The sequence below is a fragment of the Enhydra lutris genome, unplaced genomic scaffold, assembly GCF_002288905.1.
Source record: "Enhydra lutris kenyoni isolate GAN:26980312 unplaced genomic scaffold, ASM228890v2 scaffoldscaffold8, whole genome shotgun sequence".
NCBI classification, from domain to species: domain Eukaryota; kingdom Metazoa; phylum Chordata; class Mammalia; order Carnivora; family Mustelidae; genus Enhydra; species Enhydra lutris.
This window is the reverse complement of record NW_019154092.1, coordinates 5,572,893-5,585,224: the sequence shown is the minus strand read 5'-3', so window position 1 is coordinate 5,585,224 and position 12,332 is coordinate 5,572,893. Positions and strand designations below refer to the sequence as shown.

Genomic DNA, 12,332 nt, shown 5'->3' with positions numbered 1-12,332 from the left:
TCTCCAACCACGACAGAAGCAGCCGGCGAGGGGTGATGGCCACCAGTCTGAAGGACCTTCTCAGCAAGGTGCAAGGAGGCACAGTGCCTCCCCACTGCTCACAGGAGGGCCCCTGACTGCACACGGGGCTCTGATCTTGGGTACTAAGCCAGTGCCAAGACAGAAATGTCATGGCCTCAGAGACCCTACGGGGAGAAGAATAGAATGAAGGGGAACATTAGTACTTCTCTGGACCATAAAAGATTTCTCCAACCACGACAGAAGCAGCCGGCGAGGGGTGATGGCCACCAGTCTGAAGGACCTTCTCAGCAAGGTGCAAGGAGGCACAGTGCCTCCCCACTGCTCACAGGAGGGCCCCTGACTGCACACGGGGCTCTGATCTTGGGTACTAAGCCAGTGCCAAGACAGAAATGTCATGGCCTCAGAGACCCTACGGGGAGAAGAATAGAATGAAGGGGAACATTAGTACTTCTCTGGACCATAAAAGATTTAGCTGCAGAAACAAAGGCCTTAAAACTGATAACGTAGCCTGACTTCGTTGACAAGGGAGAATCCAGGGAAGCAGCGGGCTTTGGAAATCTGTTTTTGGTTATAAGTCCCGGGAAAGAATAGTCTTTAATCTAAAACAGTGTCCTAGATCACCAAAAAAGGAAGAATCCGGAGTCTGTGGAGTTGGGTTATGGAGGCATAACCCAGACAAAGACACCCATGGAAATAAATGAGCATCCCACATGCAGACCTTATAGCAAGAAAGATGGCTCTCTATTGTATTGTTGCCTTATTCATTTTATTTGCCAAAATCAGTAATTATAGAAGCTGAATGTCTTAATTTGTCTCATGTCATTGAAATCTCTGAAAAAGAGAGATCCATTAGAAATCTGAAATTCTGAGGGCGCCTGGGTGGCTCAGTGGGTTAAGCCTCTGCCTTCAGCTCAGGTCATGAACTCAGGGTCCTGGGATCGAGCCCCACATCGGGCTCTCTGCTCGGCAGGGGGCCTACTTCTCCTTTCTCTCTGCCTGCCTCTCTGTCTGCTTGTGATCTCTCTCTCTGTCAAATAAATAAATAAAAATAAAAAAAAAAAGAAATCTGAAATTCTGGCGATTCATAGACCTGTACGCCTAGGGCTAATAATACATTATATGTTAATAAAAAATAATTTAATTTAATTTTAAAAAATTAAAAAAAAAGAAATCTGAAATTCTCATTTTCCAGCAAAGACTAAGTCCTACACCCCAGTTAAGGTAGATCTTTGCCACTGAAATTTTAGCAAGATCAGACAAGACTTTGGAAACTATAACTTAAAGAGTGGCTCTGAGGGCTCAAAACAGAATCTCCTGCTTTCTTCCATGTCTCTGATGCATTGCCAGTGCAGACCCTGGAAGCCTTGGTGATCACCAGCGGACTGGTCAGTTTGGTGCTGGAGGAAGACGGGACCGTGGTGGATACGGAAGAGTTCTTTCAGACCTTAGAAGACAACACGCATTTCATGATCCTGGAGAAAGGGCAGAAGTGGACACCGGTAAGTAAAACAATTATCCAAACAGCTACTGGGTAGACTTTTTACCCACAAAATGCATTCCCTGGTTTGGTGTTGACTTGCCCTCTTTCTAAATATATACTTTGTTTCCCCTAATAACAAGATCTGCAACCCTCAACCAGTTGCTTCAAAGTATTTCTAGGAAATTTAGCATCTTAGTGAGCCTAAGCTATATGATTTGAAGCAAAACATTTTTTTTAAGTTCAGTTAATTAACATATAGTGTATTATTAGTTTCAGAGGCAGAGTTCAGTGATTCATCAGTCGTATAAACACCCCGTGCTCATTACATCAGGTGCCCTCCTCCAAGCCCATCACCCAGTTACCCCACCCCCCGCCCACCGCCACTCCAGCAGCCCTCCGTTTGTTTCCTATGATTAAGAGTCTCTTAGGATTTGTCTCCCTCACTGATTTTGTCTTATTTTCCCTCCCTTCTCCTATGATCCTCTGTTTTGTTTCTTAAATTTCACATATGAGCAAGATCATATGATAATTGTCTTTCTCTGACTAACTTATTTCACTCAGCATAATACCCTCTAGTTCTGTCCACATCGTTGCAAATGGCAAGATTTCATTTTTGATAGCTGCATAGTATTACTGTATATCTCTAGCACATCTTTATTCATTCATCTGTTGAGGGATACCTAGGCTCTTTCCATAGTTTGGCTCTTGTGGACATTGCTGTTATAAACATTGGGGTGAGGTGCCCCTTCCGATTACTGCGTTTGTATCTTTGGTGTAAATACCCAGTAGTGCAATTGCTGGGTTGCAGGGTAGCTCTATTTTCAACTTTTTGAGGAACCTCCATACTGTTCTCCAGAGTGGCTGCACCAGCTTTAAAGCAAATAATTCTGAGGAACAGGTTTAGGCCAATAAGTAGCTACAGATCCTGTTAAAGTACACAGATGTGACCCGGTGACCATTCCTTTAGCCAATGCAGTTGAGTAGGGATGTGTGTGTGTGTGTGTGTGTGTGTGTGTGTGTGTGTGTGAATGTACGGTGAGTTAGAAAGGTAAAAAAGTTGAATAAAGGTTTCCATATCCAGGAAAACTACAGATTATAGATCTCTTGGATCCTACTATAAAACACCCAAAAGTATAAAGCAAAATATTAAAACATATTTTATATGCTTACTGACCTTCAACAAAGGAAAATCCTCAGAGGCCAAAACTTTTATGGGAGCCAGAATCTAGAGAAGCAGCTTACCTGTGAGCGTCTCACCTGTACCCATCCACTCGCTGCAGTGACTGAGGGCTACAATCTTGACAGGTGCCGGCAGGACAGGAGACAAAGCTTTGGGCTGACACAGGGTAAGGGGCCAGATTAGAGATGCCCACATAAAGCACAGAATCTTAGTCTCTCCTAAGCATCCGTGGACACAAGCTGCCCTCATGAGGTTTTAAGGACTCTTGATTCCAAAAACATCCAAGCCAAGAGTTTAGTTTCCAGAGCCCCGGGGAAGGGAGCATCAATAAAAGGAGCATATTCATTGAGTTTTCTTTGCTCATCTGGTCCCTCCATCCAGCCCCAGAGTCCTGGGGTTGACTGGGTCCCCATGTAACCAGTAGGAGCAAATGGGCTCAGAATGAGCATTGATCTGGGTATCAGAGAGTTTCCATTTCTAAAATCCCAACAAATGTGAGTTCACAGTCAAATCATAGAATGTAAGGACTTAAGGCACTTATGTGAGAGTAAGCAGAAATAATGAAGTCAGACCTCCAAAGACCTCAGATGTTGGAATCACCAGGCAGAGTGTAAAATAAGTGTATTTTGGGCTCCTGGGTAGCTCAGTCAGTTAACCATCTGCCTTTGGCTCTGGTTGTGATCCCAGAGCCCTGGGATTGAGTCCTGTGTCAGACTCCCTGCTCATCAGGGAGCCTGCTTTTCCCTCTCCCACTGCCCGCTGCTCCCCCTGCTTGTACACGCTCCCCTCTCTCTCTCGGTCAAATAAATAAATAAAAAATGAATAAATAAATCAATAAATAAAATAAGTGTATTTAAAACATCCAAAGCTAATCAAAAGTAAGAAGGGACAAGAGGTAATCAGGACTAGGTAGACTTGAAAGACTCAAATAGAATTTCTGGAAATGCGATTAAAGTCCATTGAGATAGGCAGCACTGAAGAGACCACTTAAGAAGGTTCTGTGATGCAGCACAAGAAGGTAGAGGTGAAAACCATTAAGGAAGTTGGAGACAGGACTGAGAGGGTTTCAGAGATGTTTGACATTGTTAGGATATTTTTTTTTAACAAGACAATGCATCAATCACTTTTCAAATGATACATTTCATTAAGAATTTTGTTCATCAAAAGATACTATAAAGTATGTAAAACAATAAGCCCCAAGTGGGCAGAATGTGTTTTCGACATAATCCAACAAAGGATTAGTATTTGATAAATTTGGGAATGTCCCAGAAATCAGTTATGGAAACAATGAATGATCTGGTAGAAAAATGGGCAAAAAACAGGGACCGGTATCTGCAGAATGGACAATAAAATCTAGGAAAAAAATCTTGAACCTCACTGGTGATTAGGAAAACATAAGTTAAGACCATAATAGGATACTGTTTTATACCATTAGATTAGGTATTCTGAGGCTTTTCCAATTTTTTAAGCTATGGAGCAATGAACCCTTCCCACACCCACCAGCAACTGTCTAAAATGATGTGCTTCTATCCCATACAACTGAAGCAACCTACGACCCCGGCAGTCCTCTCCTAGACATACACCCTGCCCGCAGACCCCCCGCCATGGGCTTCTATGTCAGTACACACAAATTAATACTCTAGGGTCTCTTCATTGAATGGAATTGTCTTCAGCTGTGACAATGCAGGACGTACAGCTCCAGGCATCTTAACGGATAAATCTCAACACCTCTGTTCAGTGAAAATATCAGAATAATCCATTAAGCAAGGGATCTTAAAGGTTTTTGACCTCAGGACCCCTTTACACTCTTCAGAATGAATGATGACCCCCAATAGCTTTTGTTTATGTGGATTTCAGTAGACCTGAAGATCTCCATCAAGCAGAGGTTCTCAACCGGGGGGCAGTCTTACCCCTTGAGAGGCATTTGGTAGTATCCGAAGACATTTTTGTGGCCACAACTGGGGTGGGAGGGTTACTGCAGGATTGGAAGAGCATAGGGTGAATTAGACAAATCTTTTAAAAGGCCATCTTGGGCCTTTTTGTTGGAGAAAGATGTTGTGGGCAGAATAACAGCCTCCCGAGATGCCCACAGCCTAACCCCTGGAGTCCGTGAAGGTGTTACTTTACTTGGCAAATGGACCTAGCAGGTATGGATAAGTTAAGGATCTTGAGCTGGGGAGATGGGCCTGGGTAACCTAAGCACCAGTGTCATCACGGGGTCCTCACAGAGGGACAGAAGGGTCAGAGTGAGGGCCGGACACAGGGAAAGAGGAGGGGAGACGTTAGCAGCCGAGGAACACATCCAGAACCTGGAGAAGGAGAGGGGGCCCCTGTCTCCCCTGGAAGCCTACAGAAGGAACAGCTCTGCCAGCTCACTGGACTGCTGACCTCCAGATTGTTCTGGTCTAAATCTCCGTTGTTTCGAGCCACTGAGTTTGTGGTCATTTGTTACAAGAGCAACAGGAAACTAGCTCAGAAGGGAAGGGCGGTTTTTCTGTTTGTTTTTATAACAGATACTGGGGAGTGGGCCTTCAGCTTGGGTGGGTGCCGGGAGACTGAGCCGGAGAGCAGGGCGCTGAGAGGCTGTGGGTGCAAATAATCCTGTGGGGCGGTGTGTCCAAGGGGGCAGGAGGCCTCGCAGCTCCCAACAGCCTGCTTGACAAGTGACTTGGGAGCCATGTCGTCTCTTGACTTAGGCCTTTCAATCTTCTTCCCTCTAGTGGAAATGGGCACCTCCAAGGTGATTATAAGAGCCTTTTAGGTGCGTATTTTTTTATAACCGCCTTGTAGGTGCGTATTTTTTTTTCTCAAATTAGTGAAGCCAATTGTATTTAACTCAAACGAGAACGACCACTCCAAGAAATAGCCACCAGGGGTCGCCCGTCTTCAGTCTGAGCGCGGGGAGGTCTGGGAGGGAGCGGAAGGACCAGGCTGCCTGGTGATCCTTTCTTCTTCCTTAGCCAGCAGGTCAGAGAAATCCTTGCCACCGTGGAGCTTGTGAGGGCTGATTTTGATTTAAGACCAAAACTCAAGGAAGACGTTTAGGGGGAATAAGATACAAACTTCTATATATTGGAAAGGAACATGAAGCAGTGAGAAAGAACAGTGGGCAGATTTTAGGTAAAACCCTCCTTCTCATTCCGTAATCTTTTTTTTTTTTTTTTTAAGATTTTATTTATTTATTTGACAGAGAGCAAGCACAAGCGGGGGGAGCAGCAGGCAGAGGCAGAGGGAGAAGCAGTTTCCAAAATGATCAAGAAGCCCCATGTGGGACTCGATCCTAGGACCCTAGGATCATGACCTGAGCTGAAGGGAAATGCTTAACCCACTGAGCCACCTGTGTACCCCTCATTCTATAATCTTAATTTTTTAAAAATATGTTTCCTAGGAGTGCCTGGGTAGCTTAGTTAGTTAAGAGTCCCACTCTTGATCTCAGCTCAGGTCTTGATCTCGGGGTCATGAGTTCAAGTCCCCATTGGGCTCCACATTACTTAAGAAATAATAACATTTCCTAAATGCTGGACAGTTAGTATCCCCTAAAGAGGCAGCTGGACCCCTTGTGCATTAAACAACTTGTTGTGTATGTCCTGTGTGGAGGAGAGAAGAGTGGTTCCACCAAGAAGTGGGTACTTCTGGGAAATTTATGTTTTACCTAGAGTCATTGTTGTCATTGGTGAATTTAACATTTCCAGCCTCAACTCCTCCCAACCCCCAAGGTTCCTGAGACATACGAACTGGATTGATTGTGTACTTTTGAATCTTGGATCCTGCAGGATCCCTGCGTGGAGCCAGCCCTGGGGAGAGTCGCCCCTGGCACAGCGTCCATCCGTTCTTGCTGTTTGCAAAGCTTTCTGTGTGGAAGACGTTCCAGGGCTCTTTGTAAACCTGGGGACTGACAGTGGTCTCTGGCTTTCTCCCCTGACCTGAAGGGTCTACTGATGTTTCACGATGACCTCCATGGCAATTGGAACCAGACAGCTTTCTGTGTCCCCAGGAGGTCCGTGTTCATCCGGGCGGTGACTAGAAAGCAGAGGAAGCCCTGGGAAGTTCTCGCCCTGCCCCTTGCTTAATTTATTTTTTTTAAAGATTTTATTTATTAGTTAGTTTTTTTTTAAGATTTTATTTATTTATTTGACAGACAGCAATCACAAGTAGGCAGAGAGGCAGGCAGATAGAGAGGGGAGGGGTAAGCAGGCTCCCCGCCGAGCAGAGAGCCCGATGCGGAATTTGATCCCAGGACCCTGGGATCATGACCTGAGCTGAAGGCAGAGGCTTTAACCCACTGAGCCACCCAGGCGCCCCTTATTTATTAGTTTGACACAGAGACACAGCGAGAGAGGGAACACAAGTGGGGAGTGGGAGAGGGAGAAGCAGGTTTCCTGCCGAGCAAGGGGCCCGATGCGGGGCTTGATCCCAGGACCCCGGGATCATGAGCTGAGCTGAAGGCAGAGGCTTCATGGACTGAGCTCCCCAGACGCCATGCCCCGTGCTTTAGTCACTTCCTGCCTGGCAGCCTCTTGTGAAATGGAAATAGCTGTCCACTCCTCTTTGAGCAGACCGTGCTATACTCATGAGATTGTCCCCATTGATCAAGTCACCACGGGGGAGCCTAAGGGACTAGGCTGCATGTGCTCTGTACCTCATGTCAATAGTGCAGTCATCCTACAGTCTGGGCCCCGGAGCCAAACCACACTGACCCCGAGTCACTAAACTGTGAAAGTAGCTTAGGGAAGGATCGTTTCTTACGGTTAGGACCCGGGAGCAGTGGGAGCATACTGATCTGCCAGAAACATGCCTCAAGTCATTAGCCGCTCAGTCACAAACAGATTTGAAGCCAGCAGAGTCAAGACGGGCAAAAACCTAGAATTATGGGATGCACACGTCACAGCCGGCGATGTTCCTGAAGTCCCTCCCTCCCTCCTGGGTTCTAGGGTGGCAACTACGTCTCAGCTCGCCAGCAGCCAAAGAAAGCCGGGATAGCAAGGGTCACCTTCGACTTGTACAAGCTGAACCCCAAGGATATCATTGGCTGCCTCAATGTGAAGGCCACTATGTATGAGATGTACTCGGTGTCCTACGACATCCGGTGTACGGGAGTCAAGGCCCTGCTGAGGTAACACTTCGGGGGGCAGCTAGGGGTCTGGGAGCTGCATGGGCGCTGCCTGGGGGTGGGTGTGGAGAGACCCGTCCCCAGCTCGCTGCTCTGCCCTGCCATGCCCAGCCCCGTGGAGGCCCTGACCTGACCTTCACTAATTCATGTTGCCCTCTGGTAGTTCATGCCACAGACTTAAGTCAGGGGACAGAAAGCCTTGAGCCAAAATATTTTTTTTTTTTTTTGGTCCTTCAGAGACCACTAAATACAACATGGAAACAGAAACTAAATAATAAGTATAGAGAAGAACCAAATGTCTTTAAAAAACGAGGGGTTGGTCTGAACACGTTCTGTGTATTCCCCAGGAATGCTCTGTGGTTGTGACCAGACAGCCCGGCCCCCCAAGCCCTGAACGGAGGACCCCCTGCCCTCCCTCCCAGCCTTGCCTCTGAGCCGCCGGCTGTGGGACCTTTAACACGCAGCTTAACCTCTCTGAGCCTTAGTTCTAACGTCTTTAAAATGACAAGGCTGCTTCCAAGTTCTTTATGATTGCATTGGCTCTAAACACACCTCCTTCTGTCTTCTAGTAAAGTCGGATTGATCCTGTAAATACCTAATTCCTGTGGAGGGATGGATGGAGGGAACAGACTGACAGTGGCAGAAGGTCTCTGAAGCTAGTCTAAAAAGTCCTGGCACAGCCGCTCAGGGCAGGGGCCCCTGCTTCTCCAAGGGCATGGGCCCCTTCTCTCCACAGGCCCCGTCATCCCTGAGCCGTAGTGCAGGGCAGGAAATGCTCTGGAAATGAGGCTGGTCTCCCCTGATGAGCACAGAGTTGGCTCCGCAATGGCTTCTGGGTGGCCTCTGTTTCCCACTCAGATCCATCAGGGGCCAAACCCCAGACAACTTTGGCTGTCCCCATGTTGAAATCTTGACTCCCAGGAGAACTTCCTCCTCCCTCCTGAGATGGGAGAAAAGAGCTTGATTGTTTGATTTTTCTAAAGTGAGACAGGAGAGTTAATACCAACTTAGAAAAGTATAATGAGGAAAGTAAAACTCACCCCAAATCCTGCCTCAGCAAAATCTTTCTTGAGAGGCCTTCTTATCCCTAATTCTTACCATCTGAGATCTGATGGCCCCACAAGGAGCCACAGAAGTCATCAAGTTCCCCACATTGAAAGCATCACACCAAGGTCCTGTCATGGGACCCCAGGGGCTGGGGCTCTCCCAACCAGCACAGCTGATGCCCAGGCCTTGCGAAAGGACAGACCTTTAACACTGGAAGGAAATCCTTTTGCTTTAGACTCGGTAGAGAATAAGAATTTGAGTTAAAGCCGCTTTTTTAGCCTGGAAAAATAGGAAGGCCAGGCTCAGCCTTAGGGCTTAGATGCCAGAACAGGGTCCAGGTGGGGTGTCCCAGCTCCCCTAAGCAATCTGGGTCACAGGGTCACTCTCCTCCAGCCTGGTTTTCCTTTCACACCTGACTTGCCTGATTTTAATAGCAAGCCCCCCATACCCACCCAAGGTGGCCAGAGTAAGCACGCAGTCAAAGGACAGGACATACCGTGCGCCTTCCCCGTGCTTCCTAATTACTGCACAACAGGCCACATTTGGAAGTGGCTGGAGGAAAGGTGGTCCCAGGCCTCCTGCGTCAGCATCTGCCCGTTAGCCAGCCCTGGGGGGCCGGGGGTGATTCCCTAAAGCATCCACATGCGAGCAGGGTCTGCTCTGAACCCATGTTTGGGGAGTGGTGAGGAGTCCAGAGTGTCTGCCCCTGGCTGGCCCAGAACGCCCGGCCTGATGTGCGCCCTTGTCCCCTTCGTTGCAGGAGCCTGCTGCGACTCATGTCCCATGCCGCCCAGGTGACTGGACAGCTGCTCATCTACACCAGCTCATACATGCTCCAGCTGCTGGGTGACACGGAAGGGCCGGCTCATCGCAGGTCACACTCCAGACGGGGGTCCACGTGTGGTTAGGGAGGCCATCTGCAGGGACCCAGCTGGCTCTTGACCCAAACATTCCCTCTCGAATGATGATTTTGAAGATGCTTCTGTTCTAAACCACACACACTTGGACACCGCGGGCACCTGTGCTCGGGTGTGGCACCCAGGGTGGAAGAAGGAGCTGACGGCCCATGAGATGGGGGCTGCCCAGTGGGATTTCCTGAAGGCAGGAGAGGTGGAGGGGCCTCGGAGGCGAGCAACACACACACACATTGGGTCTTTTAGCTCCTCTCCTCCTGCAATAAACCAATCCCAAGAGCTACTTTTCATACGGGTAATGCATCCTTGTGCCTCTTTCGTGTTCCAAACAAGCAAAACTTCTATATATAAGCAAAACTCAGCCAGAAGTGCTCTGCTAACAGATATAATCACTTTTAAGTCTTTGTTTAACTAATGGGCTCGATCCCAGGACCCTGAGATCATGACCTGAGATGATGACAGACACTTAACCTACTGAGCCACCCAGACGTCCCCATGTTTTGTTTTGTTTTGTTTAAGTTATAGGTCCTGAATGAGCCCAGAGGGACCCAAAACTTTAAGAACCTGAAGTTCTGGAGGTCTTCAACCCATGCTTATAGCTTAAAAAAAAAAAAAAAATCACACAAAACCCCACAAAACTACTTGAAACCCAGACCTGATGATACATGGCGCTAGTGGACTACGTCTTTGGTTCCTAATGTCACCAGGGTTATCAGGAGGGACCCCTGACCCAGGTGGCTGGGAGCCAAGGGGGTGGCTCTCACTGCAGGCACTGCTGGCGTCAGGCCCTCAAGTGAGGTAGACAGGAATCTGTACTCCTCGCTCTCGGTCCTGCTTCCCTCTGAGTTAGCATCCTCTTAGGGGGCCCTCCCTACATGAAAGTGAGATGCCAGCTCCCCTGAGCAGGAAATCCTGGGGATACGTGGTCTCCAGGACCCAGGGGCGAGGGTGTGACATGTGGGGCCACACACCGGCTCTGGCAGGCTCAGAAGGATAAACCCAACCACACAGATGGGGTCGGGGCAATGCCACTCCCCAGAGGAAATGAGGGTGCCACTACTAGAATAAGGGGGAACACGATTTGTCTCCTAAGATACTAGGAGACAACTGTTCTCCTACTCAGATTTGTGATTTTCCTCTTAGGAAACATCACCCTGGAGGCCTTTCTCCTTTCCTGGCCGACAGTTCAGTGAGAAGAAACCCCAGCAAAGAATGTCCCGTATGGTTTCTGTGGCTCTTGCCCCAGGCCCAGCCTTTTCCCAGGGGTCTCCGCCTTGCTGCCCTTGACGCACAGTCCAGAGATCCTCCCACATTCCTGGTGGGCAGGTCTGCTCTGTCCCGGGGTCTCTCCAGTCCTGAGCTGCCCACTTGGAAAGGCTTTCCCTGGCATGGAGATGAGGAATGGCAGCATTCCTCAAAACACAGCCTCTGCTTTTAGCATCGTGACAAAAGAGGCACTTGGAGCACCCCCTGCCCCCTTCTGTGTCATTCTCCTTCTAGAATAGGACGCTGCAGGGACATAGAGGCTGTTTGGCAGGAAAGGCTCAGAAACAGTGCCTTTGAGGGACCATAAAAGCCTCCTGGTGAAGGTTTCCTATATAAGGAGCTCTGCTGAGAAGCCTGCCCTCTGCGGGCTGGGGCTGGGGCTGGGCCGGGTGCTCCAGGAGGAAGGAGAAGGCCCCAGAAACTGCTCACATCTCACTCGCTAAGCCGTCTTTCCAGCACCTTCAGAGGAGCCGAGCACTGGCCCTGCCTCTCCCTGACTGAGGGCTTGCGTCACTTCCCCAGGATTCTGCAGTCCTGGAAAGAGACAGCCCGGCTTCCAAAAAAGGAATTTTCCCTGATGTGTCTGATCCTGTTGACTCAGCCGGCGCCCTCCCTTGGTGTGTCCCTTTCCTCACCGTGTCCACAGGGCACCCTGGCCTGTTTGGGGGGTAGGGGAGTTAAGCAAAAGGGGAAAATGGGGAAATGATGCCTCATCATCAAAAAAGGGGATCCCTTCAGAAGGACTACTTAGAGTCTGGGGGCTTTTCTCTTCCCCTGATGCTGTGTGGTGCTTTACTGGGACGGCCTGGGTTGGAGCAGCCCTGACAGAGCTCTCAGGGAAGGCTAAATCCGGGCCTCGGGGTTCCAGCCTCGAGGCTGTAATGCTCAAGGCCTGCGGAGAGGGGAGGCAAAGGCTGATTTAGCAAACATCAAAGGCTCCCGAGGACCCTTCATGAGGCTTTTGATGGGAGAGAACTAGCAGAATTAAAACCTGCTTCATGTCTGGGACGAGTCCCAACAGGTGCACCCCCCTCTTGTCCCCGGTTTGAGTTAGGCGACACGCATTCCAAACGTGACACTTTCTTGTTCTAATCTTAGTATCTCCACACCCCACATTTAGTCCACTGACTGGGAAAAAGGTGGGGTTGCCGTGGCTGCTCCCTGGAGCTCCCCCCAGTGTAGACCTTGCAGAGAAAGAGCAAAATATAAGGTTTGAGATGTCACCAATAACGAAGTCACTGGCCGAAGCTGCTCCAGTGTCATGTGTCCTTCTCAAGGGCTCAGGGTCTCTCCTTGTGCCCTTGATTTACTGAC

General features: G+C 48.9%; 1 protein-coding gene across 1 annotated transcript in view; it reads left to right on the top strand.

Annotated features, from left to right (window-relative positions):
• Positions 1 to 10,035, top strand: part of LOC111142600 (cell death-inducing DFFA-like effector a) — a 20,017-nt gene extending 9,982 nt beyond the window's left edge. The window contains exons 3-6 of the mRNA XM_022495900.1: positions 246 to 313; positions 1,374 to 1,520; positions 7,613 to 7,794; positions 9,599 to 10,035. Coding sequence (XP_022351608.1) covers positions 246 to 313; positions 1,374 to 1,520; positions 7,613 to 7,794; positions 9,599 to 9,746 — 545 coding nt within the window. The 3' untranslated portion in view covers positions 9,747 to 10,035. The remainder of the gene's footprint in view (positions 1 to 245; positions 314 to 1,373; positions 1,521 to 7,612; positions 7,795 to 9,598) is intronic.
• The last annotated feature ends 2,297 nt before the right edge of the window (positions 10,036 to 12,332 follow it).